This window comes from Astatotilapia calliptera, chromosome 6, assembly GCF_900246225.1.
Source record: "Astatotilapia calliptera chromosome 6, fAstCal1.2, whole genome shotgun sequence".
Lineage (NCBI taxonomy): Eukaryota > Metazoa > Chordata > Actinopteri > Cichliformes > Cichlidae > Astatotilapia > Astatotilapia calliptera.
Genome location: NC_039307.1, coordinates 4,592,551 through 4,611,242, shown reverse-complemented (window position 1 = coordinate 4,611,242; position 18,692 = coordinate 4,592,551). Strand labels below are relative to the sequence as shown.

At 40.2% G+C, this 18,692-nt stretch overlaps 1 protein-coding gene across 5 annotated transcripts in view; it reads left to right on the top strand.

The window, feature by feature from the left end:
- Positions 1 to 18,692, top strand: part of LOC113023616 (SEC14-like protein 1) — a 32,729-nt gene continuing 14,037 nt past the window's right edge. For 3 of the 5 annotated variants that reach the window (XM_026169808.1, XM_026169809.1, XM_026169807.1), the window contains exons 1-5: positions 1 to 374; positions 822 to 847; positions 2,087 to 2,170; positions 18,116 to 18,265; positions 18,496 to 18,627. In XM_026169808.1, coding sequence (XP_026025593.1) covers positions 842 to 847; positions 2,087 to 2,170; positions 18,116 to 18,265; positions 18,496 to 18,627 — 372 coding nt within the window. In that variant the 5' untranslated portion in view covers positions 1 to 374; positions 822 to 841. The remainder of the gene's footprint in view (positions 375 to 821; positions 848 to 2,086; positions 2,171 to 18,115; positions 18,266 to 18,495; positions 18,628 to 18,692) is intronic. The other 2 variants (XM_026169811.1, XM_026169810.1) reach the window with 2 other exon arrangements.

The following is an 18,692-nucleotide window of genomic DNA, read 5'->3' as shown; positions in this document are numbered from 1 at the left end:
TGAGCTTAGAAAACGGGGAGGAGCGACGGTACCACAGGCATGACAGCGAGGGAGGGAGACCGTCTCCTGTGTCCAAACACCATCTACTTATAGGAGTGATTTAACAGCGAGCTATAAGGAATATTTAGTTTGTTGATCTTGGGATGCTCGTCGCTGTGAGGCTCTGAGAAGGACTCGCCAAAGGGTTTGATAAATATTCCGGCTTAATGGCCAGCTAGCATAACAAAGCTAACTGCTGTTAGCCGCTGGAGCCGGAGAAGTGTAGAGCCGAAGAGGGAAATGGCATGAGTTCCGTCGGATAGCCCTCACAGAAGAAACGACCACTGACAAGAATCAACCTGTTAACAACATTTCTTTACCTTTCTAAATCACAGGTAAGATCCGTTAATTTGATGTGTGTCAAGATAATATAATATCGACTTATAAAGTTAGGCTAGTCTCAGCGAGCGCTGTTTGTGTGGCAGCTAGCAAGCCGTCGTTTCAAATGCTGTTAACCACTATGAGTCAGTACCAAAATCCCCATCTTTTTTTTCTTTAAAAAATATTTGTTTAATATTTTTTAACAGTGTTGAAAATTGAGGACAAAAAAGTCAGTTTTGGATTAGTTAAAACTGTGACGTTACAAATAGTTCCTTTAAGCAGAAGACCAAAACAAGCTAGAACAAAAAACAAAAACGAGTAAACCGTGAGAAGAGGCTGCTTAAAATCAGTGGGAAGCGATCAGTAAAGATGGTTGGGTACTAAACTTAACGGGCATATCGGTCACTGAAGTCTCCTAATTAGCACGTTCTGAAGTCATTGTCTTGTTTGTGTCTTTGAAGTTGCCAACAGATCCTGAAGCATGACGGTAATTATGTACTGCAGTAGCAATCGTCAAGACATGTGGTATTTAGCAAAGGGATACTGTAGCAGTATGTATCCTGTGTGACCTAGACTGGTTATTATTAGTCTGTCCGCCCTGATCCCTTTATTAAGTAGTGCAGGGACGTTGGCTCACACCCCTCCTTGCAGACATATACCCATCAAAGCATAGCAGGAGTTATAGACATGTAGCAACACGCTGAGCAAAAACACATGAAATCCAAGGACTGATCTGTACTTTTTTTTTTTTATATATTTAAATTGACTCTCATGCTGTTCTCTCTGTGTTAGTGCTCTAAGTCAGGAGTGTCACACCCAGTTTGTGGGTCTCAAATGGGCCTGACAAATAACACAACAGAACTCCTGGGTCAGATTCAAACTTTAAAAAAAAAACAAAAACAAACTGCAACTATAAGCCCATGTGAAAGACCTCTTACCCTACTCCTCAGAAAAACAAATGCCAGATATCATTAGTTAGTACTTGTTAAATCCTTTTTTTAAAAAATTTTTAAAGCAATTTTTTTAGACAGTGGGAGAAATCTCAGGTTTTCCTCATGTCACAGCTGTAAGTTACAGTTCAAAGAAGTGGAAATACCCTGGGCTGCATATGCACCACTGCTCTAGTTGTTTACCTTACCTTGCTGTTTTGTATTTAAATGGACAGGATTTTTTTTTTCCTGTATTAAAACTGAACTGGACTAAAATATATTTTTATCCATCTTGGTGATTTTCCTTTGGAACCCCAAAGCTTCTCTGTTGTGTACAAACATTTTTGATGGGTAGGGAAAACCCTGTTAGAGTGCTGTCATGTGCAGCTTTGACCCAAGCTTCTGCAGCTGATGTTAGCATAGTTATACTCCTGTAGTTTGCAGTGATAAGCCATTGCAGCAGCACTGCTTATGTGATAAAGTAGTAAGAAATGCTGCATCCATTGATCAGCGAGGTCCTTGGTCAGGAGAGTTCCCTTCAGATAAGGAAACACACACACACAGCAGCACCTGGCTTCACTCGGCATCACGCCATCAGTCAGCCAAAACACAGCTCATCCTAATTGCACATCAAGCCTCTCGCTGAAGGACCAGATGCAGCTATAATGCTGTAATTTTAGCACTTAGCAAGTGGTTATTCTAAAGAATGACTCAGATACAGCCCCGCTTCTTAGATTTCTTCCCCAAATGTCTGTAATCACTGCTGATTGATTTTGATCTTATGTTCTTCTGTTCAGATCGTTGGCATAATTCCAATCATGGTGCAGAAATACCAGTCACCTGTGCGGGTGTACAAGCATCCCTTTGAGCTGGTGATGGCGGTAAGTGTTTTTATCTTTACTCGCTCTACCACCTGTCCACATGTATTTTGTATGCAATAGATGCAGTTATGCAATGTACACAGGTGGTTGCTTCAAAGGTTTGGAGTTAGTCACTGAATTATGCACCTTGCATGTGAGTAGCTCAGAGATTGAAAATGCATGCAGTCTGTTTTGTGTTACGGTCTTTAAGAAGCCAATGATTAACTGCAACGATAAACTGTAGCGTAGCTAGAAGAGAACATCCTCAATAGCCTGTTTAGAAGGTTTGTAGACCTCTCCGCAAGGTTTTTACAGACGTAGACTTGGTCGTTTCAAAGTAATCCTGTGAAGAGACAGATAAAAGGCACTAAATGATGCCTCCCACTCAGCTTTAGATTTGGTAGATAATTAGGAGGTCAAACCCATGCAAGGAACACTCACACTCATGGGCCATGCAGCCCCCCGAAACAGCTGACTGCCTCATATGGCTTGTCATCTTGTGGTTTAAGATCTGTTCATTTGTTCAGTAAGATGTAGAACCACTGTGCACACTTGTTGGTAGCTGAATGTACAACAAGACTGTGTTTTTATGGCAAACTGAAAGTCCCACCAGTCTTTGTGCCGGTAGTCTGCTTGCAGCATAAAAAATTCACTGCCCTGCTTTGCTTTTAGTGTGTTTTTTGTACACTGTCAGCCACGAGTGCCTGTGTCAAGTGCACAGAATGGATTTACTTGTTCCTCTCTTCTTTTTGCGCTTTTCTAAATGTCTTAGAAGTGTTCCTAGTGCCATTTGTGTTCTCCATCCCTCAAATTTGGACTTGTTCTGTTACCCTTTTTTGGCATTTAGCCTGTCTCACATATTCACTAATCTCTCCTTGCTGGAGAGCTGCAGGGGCAGGAGATGGTTGATGTAAGAGTTTGTTCACAGGAAAACAGAACTGACTAAACCCCTATGGTGTAATGTCTTTTACTGCTGTGGTGTAATGACAACTCTGGGTCTGTAACATGAATCAGATTCACTTGTCATAGCAATGGTCTGTCATTTAAGTGAGACCTGTTTTGCTTTTACACGGAGAAAAGAATGAGGCAAACTGCTCTGTAAAAACAAGCCCAATGGATGCTTTGCTCAGCAGTGCTTTGACCTCAGCTGCTGCTTGTCAGTAATGTGGTATCAGTACACGTTTGCAGGCACTCGCTCTGATTATACAACCACCAGTTTTAGACAAACAGCTCTACTGTGCTGATAACGTCAGCAATATGTACTTTTTTCTTAATTATCTATTTAAATTCCTGCATGAAGTTGGTTTGTAGTTTCACCTCCCTTCAGCACTGTGTTGTGCTGCAGGTGCAGTTTTCTTTAAATGGAAATCAGCTTTCGACACGGACAAGAACCAGGATGCAGGAACACTAAATCTCCTTAGCACAGGCTGGACTGAGCAGCAGGCAAAGAGATGGCTATAAATAGATGGCCCGTACCCACACCTGGTTGTACGCACGCAGCCAAAGAGGGGAAACGGTAATAATAGTGAAACTGACTTGTATGTAATTTGTAAGCCCCAGATAATCCACCCCGTGTGCTTTTTGAAGATGGGACAAAACTAATGGAGTAACCCCTTGATGTTTTTAAACTAGGCCAGCAACAGACGGCGGACCTCTTTAGCTTTTAATTTTGTATTGTGTGACATTATGACTCATGCACAATACGGTGTTGTTAATTTGAATTATTGCTGGGGTAAAATGGACATTGCAGTCAGTTTGAAGCTGAGTTTGCATTTGGAGTCTCTTCCCCTCCCTGTGACTTTTCTCTGCAGTGAGTGTTTTTGCAGACACTGCAGAGCAGACTTAATGGTGCGTCACAACCCTTGGTGGCTCTTTTTTTTTTTCTTTCTCAACCCAGTGAAACCTCTCCTCTCACTTCCGCTATAGTAGTAGGTCTGTCACCACAGCAGTACAGTTATGCAGCAATAAGAACATCCTGGGCTTGTGGGAAGCCAACATGAACACCGATGTCTACTTCTGATGCACTGTACCAACACAGACCAGGTTCTTTGTGTGAGGACCACTTTCATTTTTGGTTTACATCCGTGGTGTCAAACAAAGTGTGGGAGCCAGTCTAACAGATTTTTATTTGCTTGCATACAGTTGTATTTTTTGCAGCGTGGAAAAACTGGGACATATTTAACTTGAGATATGTCAGACTGCTCATCAGGTTTGTAAAGATAAAGACATGTTAGGGTTATCTGTGTGTACCTAAACATATTTACAGAAAGAGAATCAGTTTAGAGGGCTTTTTATTGGGTATTATGCAATGGATGTAGTGTGTGGCCCACTCAAAATCAAATTGGGATTTCTGTGGCACACAGATTACAATGAGTTTTACACCCATGCTTTACATGGAATTATGCAGGGTATGTCCAAATAACTAACATCTGTTCATTTCCCTGTATTGACCGTGCTATTCGTTCTTATGGTTCCTTTTGCCAGAGGCTTCTGAAAAATTTGCCAGTAATGGCTTATTCTTCTGGTCTGGTAGGGGATTTGACACTTAGCTTTGAGGAATTTGGTGCTTTCTGTCCACTTGAGTCTGTTGTTTGGGTACTGTTAGTGCTTTGAAAACCCTTTTACTGAGCTAAAAACTAAGGCTCCATGTTCTCCTCTGAAAGCCACACGCTGCATTCTTTTTGTCAAGATGAAATACCGCCTCTCTTCTCTTAACCCTGAGAAGCCACTCGGCTCACTGACAGGTGCTATCAGAGAGTTTCCAAGATCTATCTAACACTGCTGTGGCTTCATTGTGCTGTTGCATAAATCAGGCTCGAGTCACAGATGCCCTTTAGCTGTGTTTGTTCTGCAGCATTTACTGCGCCTTCTTCTGAACATGGATTCTCAGTATTCCCAGTGTTGGTGACTTGTGTTGCAGTGTCTCTGTTATTGCACGTATCAGCTCCTGCAGCTCCTTTGGAGCTGGAATGCAATGCAGTTGACCTTAAATGTGCAGTCATGCCCAACTCTGCTTGTTGTTGTTCAAATCTGACTTTAAATCAGTCATTTGAAAGTAACTGTTAAGGGAATATTGTGCATCGTAGAGTGGTGTTATACCTGTTTTGATTTGTTTTGTTGGCGCTGTGAAGCACATTGCAGTGTAATTGCCAAAGATTATCCAAATAAACTTGTCAGAACTACACATGGCAAGTAACAAAAGCTTCAGCTTTATTCTCCTCCCTGATTTTTAAGAAATTGTGAGTCACCGGTGAGAAATGTTCAGTATGCATCCTAATAAAACATAATTAACTTCTTTTTTAGGTAACTCAATCAAAAAACCTCTTGTCCGTTGGAAAGCACAGCTCAGTTGGTGGCTTTGTATCAGCAATTGCCTACTGGGTTTGTTTGAGCTGTCTAAAAGTACACAAACATTGATGTGCATTAGTATTGACCTTGATAACCTTCTTATCTCTCCACAAAGTTGGTCTGTTTTTCTATTACTGAAGTAAGGAAATATATCAGCTTTTTTTTTTTTTTTTTTTAAATTTCCCTTGACCACAGCAATCCCTTGTTTCTCTGTCCACATCTCAATAACAGGAAATATAGTTGTTGCTGCTGTTATCGCGCCAGTCCAGTCTCAGAGCCTCCAGTTTATCCTCAGGGAGTCACAGTGGAATGTCAAAAACGCAACGCAATACACCCCTTGCTGCTGTTTTATGCCTGCGGGGAGGGTTGTTTCTAGAACACATCCACAGATGAAGAATGACTTCAACAGCCACAGGAGAAATAAAAATTTGGCTGACCCTGGAGTAGTTATTATCCACTAAGTCCGTGCTGTTATAGTTGAGCTTAAAGGACAATAACTATTCCTGAAGTCCCTCAGCTCCCAGATTAATACTCATGCTACAGAGGGAGAGAGGGTATTAAACGAATGAAAGCCCTTCGTTAGCCTGACCTGCTCCATGGAAACACATGTGTCTGTGGCTAATCCACAAAGACAAAGTGCTTTGGTCCTGTTCTCCAATCCCAGCAGAGTTTCTGTGGAGAAAAAACAGGATGTTCCATGTTGGTACAATACCTACTGGAATTACAGGCAGCAACGACGGGGGAAACGTGCTTCTTAGTGACTTAACTCTCCTTATTAGTTAGAGCACCAAAAAGATACAGTGTACTTTAGATAATTAATGTTTTCACGGTGAGCTTCAGAATGAAATTGGATTGTTTTAAAGATGATCAGAATATGAACAAGACATTTTACAATTGTCAAAATGTGGCATAAATGCATTACAGAAAGTTTTGTAAACAGATCATACAAAGGACGAGAGGTAGCAGGGTAAACTAAACTTGCGGGTCTTAAAGGATGCCACAAGAAGAAAGGGGGGAAGAGACTGAAGAGAAAAATGAGGGGCCCGGATGGTGTTAACTACTTACTAAACTGAACTTGACCTACAAATACAGTCACCTAGGGCTACAGCAGCGTGACGGCCGATTCTCTGAATTTCAGTTTTTGTTTTTTTGCTCGTCTCTCTCTGTGGGACGAACACTGTTAGAGTCGAAGGTTGAGGTTGGAGAGTGAAAGCATGTATCGCACACTTACTTCACTGGTACTCACAACACAAAGGTACACCGGAACCTGGTGTTTGTTGTGTGAAGCTGGTACCTAATGCTCCTTAATGAGGCCCTTCGTGTATGCCCGAAAGTGCTGTTTATCTATCTCTTTGGTGTTAGTTATATACGGGTTAGAGCCAGCAGTGTGACACACATGACATTTAAACAGAAACCTACTTATGAAATGAGTACCCCCTCTCACGTGCTGAGCGGTGCGATCTAAGGACCGTAGACTGTGATGACCTGGATGACTGAGAACCTTCACACACACGAGTGGTGCGATGTTATTTATTTTTTAATACACACTTGGGGATTTTGCATATAGTGGCTCATAATTAACTCAAGCCTATACATACATTTTGTTTATCAAATGGGCAAAAGCGTCAAGTAAATGCACAGAATTGCTGTGCACCCAAAGAAAAACCAGAGTAGCTCTGTGCAAGTCGAATACTTGCTTCCCTTTTGGTGTCCCATATTTTTGCTTTCCTCCTTCTCACCGTCTCTCCTTTTACTGTTTTTTTTTAATTTTATTTTTATTTTTTTTATTTTTTTTAGGGCCTTTCTCAAAAACTGGTTCACGAAACCTTTGCCAACAGGGCACATGAGATGAGCTTTCAAATTCGATGTAGGAAATAGTTCAGTCAGTCTCTTCTTCCGTTATGCAAATTGGAAATAAAAACGTTTTATTCAAGGATGTCCACTGATGGTTGCATAACACCACCAAACCCACATGTTTGAGATAACAGTGCTGCAGAGTGTGAACAAAGCAGGCGTTGTTAATGAAATGTTATAGCTTTTAATTCCCTGCAAACAGGTGATTTATCCTTTGAGCATCTTGTGCTTCCTCTCACAGTCTGGATGTAGGTCATTCCTAACACGTTTTTCCAGACTTGCCAACACACTGTTTAGTGAGTGTTTGCTCATCCTAAACTTGGCTCATCCTACTGTCCCCCTTCTCTCTGACTAGCCTGGCTCGTTGCAGGGCAGCTCTGCCAGGGTGGTGTCCTATCCTACCATGCTCTGACCCATTTACGATCAGTTGTGGTTAAAGGATTTTTCACCCCACTTCTTTTTTGCAGAAGCATCCTGATCTTTAGTCTATTGTTTTAATCCCTGTTTGAGCCATAGGATTGACTGTGGCTTCTATCACTTAATGGTCTCACATGTAAAGGAATCTACTTGTATAACAAAAGCCCTTCTTTTATGTCATAGTTGAACAGAGGAATTGGGTCATTTTATTAATTCACCCGTTTTCTTTCTTTCTTTTTTCTCACATGACATATTTCTGTTGAAAACGAGAGCACAGTTAATTCATTCATGCCGGCAATTTAGACAGTATCTCAAGGGAGATGCATCAGAACAGAATTTAGCCTGCACTAGTGAAATGTTTGATTATTGAGGTATTTAAAAATGCTTTATCATTAGCTTTTCTCAGCATTGCGCTTCTGATTCAGTATTTCATCCACTCCTACAGTGTGTAATTCAGTTACTCGACTAGATGATGTTTGCCAGAAACAGTGAAGAGTTATGGCCTGCGTTGGGCAGAGGCTCTTATCGTCCGGTGTGCTGCTTCAAACGACATTAATCGAGGACCATCAGGCACCACCATGTGACCGTGTGAGCCAATGAGAAAACTCTGCCGCTGATTTCATTCACTGATCATCAAGACACTCATTCACCCTCTTTCCTGCTGCAAGGTCGAGATGCTGCCCCTGTAGCTTCCCTCCCCCACCCTGCTCTCCTTTGCCAGATGAACGCGCTCAGTCATACTCTTATACAATGACCCTTTTGCCTGTTTAAAATGCAGTCATCCTGCAGTATGGCAAGAAATTGTGACTCAGATTTGTGTGGCAGAGATGTGACATTAGGAGTATTTGTACAGTATATTATAACATTTTTATTATGTTTGTGTTCACTGCCATATTTCCTCATAATTTTAGGGACTGGGTAAAGCTCCTTCTCACTTGCAAATTACATAATTTTAATGTTTAGTAGTCCCGCCCCCAGTGAAATTACAGACAAATAGCCCAAGAAGTCTTGCTGTGAATGCCTTTTAGCTTTCTTAACACGCACTGCAGTTATTTCAGCCATGTCTAAAATAAATCAGTGATGTTTTTTCAGCATTTACAGAAATTGCCTAATAAAATGTTAATTTGCATCTTTCACCCATGATAGGAGAATGAGCAATGGCAGCAATAAATATAATGTGCCAGCACTTCTTTCTTTTACTGTAAAGTGGGATGTTAATAAAGCTTCAGTTTCCCGTAACCCAGTTTTAATGATTTCTCATAAGCCTTTATGCAGTGCTTTCTACTTCAAATAGTTGGCACAGGTAGAGGCAGATTTCGTCATCTTTTCACTCTTCATTTCAGAGTCAGCTGCTTGTAAATTGGTGTGTGTGTGTGTGCTTGTGTTGGGGGAGGAATGACCTCTAAAAATAATGTGTGCTTCATATTATAATAGGGGTATCTTTGGCTCAGGAGGTAGAGCAGGCCATCCACTAATCAGTAGTTGGTCTGCCAAATATCATTGGGCCAAGATGCTAATCCCAGGATGCTCTCTGATGCATCCATAGGAGTGTTAAAGCACTTAAGCATAGAAAAAGGGCCTCTTTTACAAGTTGTGTTAAGCACTTTGAGTTCTCAGGTAGAGCAGAAAAGTGCTATATAAGAAGCACTCCATTTACCATTTACTTGTAATGCAGGGCCAGTCAATTTTAATAGAATTTTTAATTTAATTTCTCATCAAATAAAAGTTGATGTATCAAATTTGGCTAACAGTAATCTTCCTATATCTGTCTACCCGTCCAACAATTTGCAACAATTGCTGCTCCTCCAATTAAATGATGCTCATTGAATTTAATCAGACTTGAACACACTGATCACCTAATGCGTCTTCACCCAAACTGCTTAAGGTCAATGTCTTTAGTTAATTGCAATCTGAAGAAATGGGTGTAGGAAATCATTTCTTTTTTTGGTCAGGGTAACTGTTATTGTTTTTACATAAGTTATAGTCTACTCGTAACGTTCAGTGTAGACCAAACACGGAATACATTGTTGTGAAATGTATTATCATTTCACAAAAAAGTCTTAGTAAGGGGTTTTTATAATTTGACACATAATTGTTTCAGCACTTTTTGTATCTCTGAGTTGACAGTGTTGAAGCTTACTTGACAGATTTGTGTCTCAGTAATTCTTACACAAGCAAAATATGCCTATAGCTGAGCTTTTCTTATTTTTTTACAGTGATGAGTTTTTGATTACAGACAGATGGCCATCTGCTGGTTCCTCTTCCCTCGTGCACGCATTTAACAAGCCATGCATGCACACCCTGGCAATACAGTTTAGCATATTATTTAGGCCGGCAAAAATTTAGGAGCTTTATGTAAGGTCTGTGTACTTGGCAGATTTCCCCTCCTCCCTCCGAGTTGGTAGTTCCAGGCGGTTCTGCCATTACAATGCACACAGTGAGATCACTGCAAGGAGAGAAGTGGGTGGTATGGCATGCACGGACCAAAGGCTCTGCTGTGTTTTCAGTCAACAGCTTGTTCTTGCTCCTGCCCCTCATGAGACTATACCTAGGCTCAGACTTTTAACCTGGCAATAAAATAAGGTAAACAAAATCTTCATCAGCATCGGAGACTGAACTCATGGAGGAGGTTAGGAAACTGCAGGATAAGTTTCCAAGAATGCTTTCACTTACTTGACCTCTTACAAACTATTCAAATGCTCTATCTGTACATATGCATTCAAAGGGTAACGTGAGTCATATTTAAACCAGTCTCACTGAAAGCTCTGTTTCACCAAACAAAAAAAAAAAAAGTTTTACTAAATAATAATTAAAAAAATAAACTTTTTTGTTTTATTTTTTCTGTGCTTTTCAATGTCATTGATATACACTGGACATATCTTCTGTACATCTAAGCTATTACTCACATGCACAGAATTGCTGTCTTGTGATCAAGAAAGAGGCACCTGTTGAGTTATAAGACCCCATCAAGTAGCAAACATGGCTGTTATTGTTTTCGTTAGTCTCAATTTATACCAGTCCAGACTAAAACCTAAATGCCTGTGGTTTTAAAGTAAGAGTCAAAAATGCTTCGACAAACCCTGTTATTGCATACATCAAATTTTGAAAGTGATGCCTTTCAGCAAATTTACATGTTAGATAAAATGGTATAAAATCTCTAAGGTGAAAGTGAAATTTACTCTAAATTCCAATCATAACTAATCATAATCTTCTTTCTCTTTCTTTCTTTCTTGCTTTCTGAGCTTCCTGTACTTTGATGTTTCTAAATAAACTGAAAGATTTAAAAGCAATCACATTGCAGACATGAAAGAGATTCTCACCTTGGTTTTACTACAAAAAAAATTAAGCTTCTGTTAGCTATTATCTCTAATCTGTGCATCCCTAATGCACACTCTGATTTATTGGATGTAAAGTATTTATCAGAGAAAATGATTTTTAAATATATTTTACATTGACATTTTTTTTCCAGCATCCCCTGTGGCTGAGTTTGCAAGAAGAAACCCACAATTTTCAGGCTGCCTCTTTCGTAACTTTCCTCTTTGGTAATGACCCAGTTTTAGCTTAAGCTTTGCTCTCTGAAGTAAAATCAGGATTTCTTTTTTCCCCTGTTTCCATTTTCCATTCTTCCTACTTCATTCTCCGTCACCTAGTCACCTCAAATTATATAAACGCAAGTCAGCAAGGTCTTGTGCGTCAGGGCCATTATTTTCAGGGGCAGGTTTTGGGTTTCATTGAAAACTTGTCTCATGAATGAACATGACGTTATCTGTCATTTGGCAGCACTGGCATTTCGTCAGTGCCCAGTAATAGCCACAACTGGAACACTCATCTGCATCCTTAATGGCTTTCATTCAAATGGTTTTTGGTATCCTCTTTGCAAGGAGCGGCAAACATAACACGACCACCCCAATTTAAATATATATGGATGTGGTGGGCAATGTCAAACAAAAGTAAAAAACACGGTTCTGGGCTAGGATGTGATGTCCACCGCTATATAATGACGTCCATAACGGGTCAAACCCCGGATAGCCTGGGGTGGTGGGAGGGAACCCTTAATGATTTTTGCTACCAAATACAGGCTAACCAACGTCACACCCGTGCCAGCAGCCCTCACACAAAACCAGGTTTTGTTTGTCTTACGTCAAGGGTGGTGTTTGTTATGCAACATGTATCGGGTCTTTAAGAGGAAACCTTTTGAGAGTGGGCCTCATAAGCGTGACTTAAATACACAGAAATGACAGAAGAAAAAACTGTGTTAGTCATTGTAACTGAAGAGGAAAAGAGCCACAGTTTACTGTGTGTACGCTTGAATGGCCCTGTGAATAAAACATTAAAGTGGTTCTTGTGAATTTCCTCTGAGGCAGCGCAGCCAGATTAGCTGCTGTATGTCAGCTTTGCTGTGCTGTGTGTGCTGGTTTGTTTTGACATTGTCTCTAATCTGTCGTAATCAAGTATCTTAATCTTAATAATGCAGCCCCCCACCGTGCCCCACCTCCTCAACGAAAATGTTCCCATTTTCCCAGACAGCTATTAAAAATAGCCGAGTCTGACCCTTGAGCGACTGTCGTCTCTGTTACACAACCATTTTCATAAGCTCCAGAGATGTGACACTACTGCTGAGGAAGCTGGAAGTGTTCTCTGATTAGTGTTAGTCCCCAGAGACCTACAGGCCAAGCATTTTCGACTTAGTCTTTAGCAGATTGACCCTAGTGTCTCTCAGGATTGACAAGGTGCCATTTTTATCTAAGACGCAGAACACCCAAGAAGTGGGATTAAGCCATGTAAAATCTGGCAGCTAAAAGAAAATGGTGTCAACCAAAAACTGGTCGCTAAGCCCTGAAAGCTTGATGAAATCCGATACACTAAAACATTTAACAGGAAATTAGCTCTTGCTTGCTATCATCTGTAATTTACCTTTATTTATTTATTTATTTATTTATTTTAAATTAGAGACTTAAGTAGTTAGAAACATCGTGCCAGAGCTATAAAAAATATATTAGCCAGTTGGTTAATTTATGTCTTTTCATCCAGTTCAGTACTAAGCATTTTCTTATGTTGTGGCTAAGAACGTGACTCTATGTCATCAACATGTCCTCTAGTCTGCACCTGGGCTTTCGCTGGCAGATAAAGTGATAGTGCTGATGTTTTTGCGCTAAATGTTCCCAGTCGTGTTTCTTTTCCAATCTTAAGAGCAAAACTAGGTCATTTTCTGCCACCCTTGATACTTATGCGTGGTTTCTGCTAGAAAAGTTGTTAGACTCAGCAGCTTTTATTGTGTGGGCGTTGAGAGATTTAACATGGCACTATCCACCTGCTGCATGTACAGTCTGTGTTGCACAGATTGAACTGCAGATCTGTGTAGGTAGAGATCTCACTGCTGATAAGAGGAGAAAGCGAATCTCTCTCTGGTGTAAATGCATCCGAACGGTCTTAAACAGTCAGAGGCAGTAGTCAGTTTGTGCAGAAAATAAAGGTTTTATGTGCTGCAAAACTTTCAGGCTTGAATTTATTAAATTGTTCCTGACGCTAACAACATACTGTAACAAGATATAACATGATTCTGTTTAGCAGTATTGTTTTAATCTTACATCTCCGATCGACCTAGGTCAGTAAAGGTAAAGATGTGCTAAGTTAGCTATTCATTTTCAGCATATCCGAAACTATGCACACTGGGCATAAAATGGGTCAGATGTCAAAACACCTCTTCAGCGCTTCTGCACAGTCGCTTGTAATTTGATTGTTGAAGATATTTTGGGAATTTTTTTTCCTGATGTTTATGTGCCAAATAGATAAAATTGTTTGAGGAACTGGAGCCAAATAAAAGAAATAAGACAACAACAAAGGCAGATTAGTCAGGTGGTTAACTACTTGACTTTTTTCCTGAATTTGTTTGGATTGGATTTGCAGCTATATTTAAGGGTTTTTTTTGTCTTTTCTTTTTTTTTTTCTATATCCCACCATTAAAGGCCAGATAATAGCTGGGCTACCTGCCAGAACTACTACTTCTTGCCTGGTATTATATTACACACACGCACTATGTGGTCCTTTGTAGTCTTAAAGTTGATTGTGTACTCCCCAGAACTCTTGGAACTTCCTGAATCTCCCTTCCTGTGCAGGATTAGCTTTATTTTCCAGACCCGTGCCTTAATCAACACTGCTGTTTTTCTCCAAAGGAGAAACTGTTTTGTGTATGCAGGAAGGATGTAAGTAACAGTATATTGTTATATATTTTCTCTCATTCACTCCTGGAAAGAACAAACAAATTCCAGGAACCATTACTCAGGGTTTGGCCACTTGAGGTATGTCTGATTCTCTAAACCGTGGAAGCTGGTGGAGGAGGGTGTCCTTAAACCTGTTCTTTAAAATACCTGGAGTCTGGAAACTTGGAAATATTTTGTTCTGTTATGTTCCAGGAAAGAGTATTGGCAAAGGGCAAATGAATATTTACAGTGGTGGAGTTTGGTTGCCATGTATGTTTGGCTTGATGTGTCATCAGTGCCTGCTTTTTATTTCAGTGACTCAATCGAGGGCGGGAAAATGTTTGTCTTGTTCCGGCTGGTTTGTTTTCTTACAGAAAACTTCTGGGTTTGGATTTCAAGTGCTGCAGGTATCAGCTTTAATAAAACACGCATCATGTTGATGGTTATACATTGTTTTTATACACTCAATTGAAACATCTAGGAAAGCCTCTTATCTTTTACCGGAACACTGGACAAGAGAAGCCCAATCTATTGTCTCAGGGATTACAAGTAGATACACTGAAACTACTTTAACCAAAACTTTAACAATATTTAATATAAGTGTCCACCGCTATAACAGCGTTGCAAAAATATATAGAAAAGCTTTTTCAGTCCCCTTTAATGGAATAACAGAAGCCAAACTATTTGTTAGCTTTCGATTGTAGGTTAATGTAGAGCAGAGTAATCATCAGGATAAATGCCAAATAGCCTGGATGTTTACTTCATGCTGGCACACATGTGCATTTAGCTGTCATTTGAGTCATGCGTGGAGAGCCAATCGTAACATGATGCATCATGTGGTGAGTTGGCACATCCGAGATAAGCTGTAGTGTTTGATAACCTCAGGCACTGGTTCTAGAAGAAGATGTTTTGGCCTTTGCCTAAAGTTTTTATTTTCAGTCCTGCATCTCATTGGTCATGGTAAAATCTTTAATTATTTATAGTTGCACCAGTGTCCAAAATATTCAGTGTATTACTGGCTTTCTGTTTAAGTATGTGATTTTTTTCTTTTTTCTTTTTTTGTGTTAGCCACACATTATTGTTGTTGTTATTATTATTATTATTGTTATTGTTATTATTATTATTATTGTTATTATTGCGATGCATAACTGCGCACAGAAGTGAATTTACTCACACTAGTGGAGTCACTTTCTTCTGTGCAGCAAATGGCTAACAACCAATAGAAAAGAAGCCCTGTTGTTTCATGCTTTTAGCAGTCAAGAACCATCAGCTTGAGCTAAGATGCTATCATGGTGCCAAACAAGCCAAGGAGGTATTTAGAATTTGAGGATTTCTACTGAGAGAAAATTGGCCACCTTGAAGAGTCCTGGAGCCTTTGTTGGACCATGTGAAAGTGTGATATGGAGCTCTATGCTAGGCGAGCTGAAGTGCTTTTACACATGGGCAGTAGAAAAGAGAGTTGCCATAATAGACCACTGGCCTATCTGTTTTTGAAACCTTCACATTTGTTATTGCCATCTTGGTGTTTGAAGCTGGACTTTATGAGCGAACGGTGGATTTGACTGAGACAGAAGTCACCGTGCACTCATTGTCTGATGACTTGTGATTTGCCAATAAGCACACCAGGGTAATCCTTTCTTCTGATTCTAATAATTGTAATTTACAAAACGAACTTCATGATTCATTTCATGACCTGAAATTAACAACTCATCAGTGATGTATTTATTGAAGTCGCAAAGAGAGGGTCTTTCCTTATCAGCCTGTACGGTCTTGGAGCCAAAGTGATTGCTTTTTTATTTTGACTCTTTTTTTTTTTTAGCTGTGGACGCTGGAACTATTTTTTGCACCGTCTATGCGCTCACATGCAATATCCAGGTGCTGATTTAATTTAGGATGGTGTCTGATTTAAAAACTATTGTATTTTTTTTCACAGATAAATCCAGGCCTGAATGTCCCTCAGTGAGCCTTGAGTTAAGACAAGGTTTGAAAAGCCCCGACTTACCCAGAAGGAAAAAAGAAAAAATGTTTTCAGGAATAACCTAGAATCACGACCCTTCTGTTTCCTGTTTTTAATAGTACAACAGCCTGGCTATTTTGGGAACACAAAGCAGTTAAAAGCTGGTTTGTTTCCGCATGAAGTGAAGGCTCTGAAGAAAACGTATTCCTCTTCATGGTTTGCTGAATGATCTGAACCATACAGGATCTAAGCCTGTCGTTGGAATGAAACCTAGTGCTGTTTGTGAAGACGTGACATTTGTGGTTGACTTTGTTGACGTATGATTTTTTTCTTTTCTTTTTTTCTTTTCTTTTTCTTTTTTAAAGGGATGAAATTGACATTTACAGTCAGTGATGTTGTGCTGACGGCAGGACAAAAACCAAACCCCCAGTGTTCCAGAGCATTGGGGCTGAAAAACAGAGCTCAGCATTCATGCAGTCAGTGCACGGTGGGCAGCTCCTCACAGGAATGCCAGGAGCTCCTGAACCCCACTGGCTGCCTCCTCCAACACAAAACTGCTGTTACTCGCCATACTAAACATTCAAAACCTCCTCTTTTGTATTTTTTATATTTTTAAATATAGAAAAGACAAATATTTTAATAGTGAATTTCGAAAGCAAATGGCTCAGTGTTTTAAGAATGTTAAACGTGAGCTTGAATTTAAAGCCTATTTCACACCAATTTGCTGTTCTATGGTTTTCAAAGGACCTCAGGGTTACTGGTTGTCCTTTGCTCCACAAAATAAAGCTCCTTTTGTCAGAGATTCAGCTGACATCCAACTCCACCAACCTCAAAAGTCTTGTGAGCAGCAGTTGATCTTCCAGTTGATCTTGTAAAGTTTGTCCACAGACTTGAATTTCACTCTATGCTTGGATATTTTGAAACCTACGGGCCATGTCTTTATGAAACGGTAAACATGCTGTGGATAGGTTTGCACCACCACATTCCCGACATTGTGTTTTCCCTTTCCCTTTGTTTTTGGTTCTTTCTTTCCTTCTTTGTGTCCTTTTAGTGTGTGTGTGTGTGTGTGTGTGTGTGTGTGTGTGTGTGTGTGTGTGCGCTCTTTGAGTCATAGATAAATGCTCCCATTCATATTTTAGGGAATTAAATTTCAGGATCCAGTTTCAGACAGTACAAAAGAGGAAATATCACGTTAGTAGGATACGTGACAAGGGAGTTTCAGGCTAGTGCAATGTTGTGATAAACTTGGACTGTCTCCAGCACAAGTTATCTGGAAGATCACTGTTTTTATTTTAGACTTGCCTTTCCAGTCGTCTGTTTGGACTTGCTCCTTGCGCAACCACAGTAATCATATCTAAGATGGATGAATGTTGACGATAGAAAAAGAAGTAATGTTCCTGCACTTTGTGCCAGCAGACTCAGTTGTATAACAGCTGGCCGGCCCCTGCAATAGAGCTGAATTTGCCTGTGTTTTGCATTTATGACTAAACGCATTATGGAGCCGGTGTTGTGTTCAAGTACAAAAACTGCTATTGTGTGTTCAACCCTTTGTTGTAAAACAACTGAAAAGCGCTTCATTTGCTTTGATGCCACTGTGGTTCAGCTCAAGTAAGAAGTTTGAAAGTGTACAAAGTTGAAGGAGCTTTATTTAGCCTCTCACCTCTGCTCTACCCGTCCCACCTATTTAAATTCCTCCCTTTTAGAATACATGAAGTGTTTTCTAATGGAGTTCATGTAAACTGGCTGGTGCCATTGTTGCTGAAGTTTTCCTGAGCCTCAGTTGTTTAATTTGAAACAAGCATTAGTGCTGTTCTCTTTCCAAACTGCTGTTTATAAGCCAGTCAAATATCTCTAGTTAAGATAAAAAAAATATTCAACAGATTTTGATATACCATGAGCCCTATAATAGATGTCAGGCACTGTCGACTAACGAACCTTAATCTCTAAACGTGCCGGTGTATGAATATGTCAAATCTGTAGGCAAGAGATAAGCCCTTCGGGTTTTCTATTTAAGTCAGGCTTCTGTTGACTAATCATGTCTAGATGTCAGTTTGGAGAACAACAAAGGAAAAACCCTTCTGAAAATTAACGAGTCAGCAGACTGGAATTATCCTTGGAAATCTAAAAATGTGTTTCCAGCTTAAAAGCTCTGGTGTTAACAGGCTATGCATTTCCTCTTCTCTTTCTCAGGCTTATGAGCGCCGCTTCCCTACTTGTCACCTCATCCCCATGTTTGTGGCGAGTGACGTTGTGAATGAGGAGACCAGTGAGGATGGTTCCACCCAGAAGATTGAGCGCCGCTGTGCCCTGGATGTGGATGCCCCACGCCTTCTCAAAAGGGTTTGTTGTACTTTAGATTTCCAGCAATTGAGTATCATAAATATAGCTTTAATGCTTTACTAATGACTTTTAATATTGTTTTGAGAACAATACATTTCCGTACTCGCCATGATTGTTTTCTTTTACAGAATGTATTAGTGTTAATTTTTGCAAAGGTAGTTTTATCTTTTATTTTCAGTGTCTGTGTTTCATGCCAGTTGCATTTATAATACAAGTTCTATTGTTTACAGATTGCAGGTGTAGACTATGTCTACTTCATCCAGAAAAACACGCTGAACCGAAAGGAGAGGACTCTGCACATTGAGTCCCACAATGAGACCTTCTCCAACAGGGTTGTCGTCCACGAGACATGCTGCTATTCGGTATGTAGCATACTATGGCCTGCATTGCATTTGTATAGCGCTTTTCTAGTCCCTAAGGACCCCAA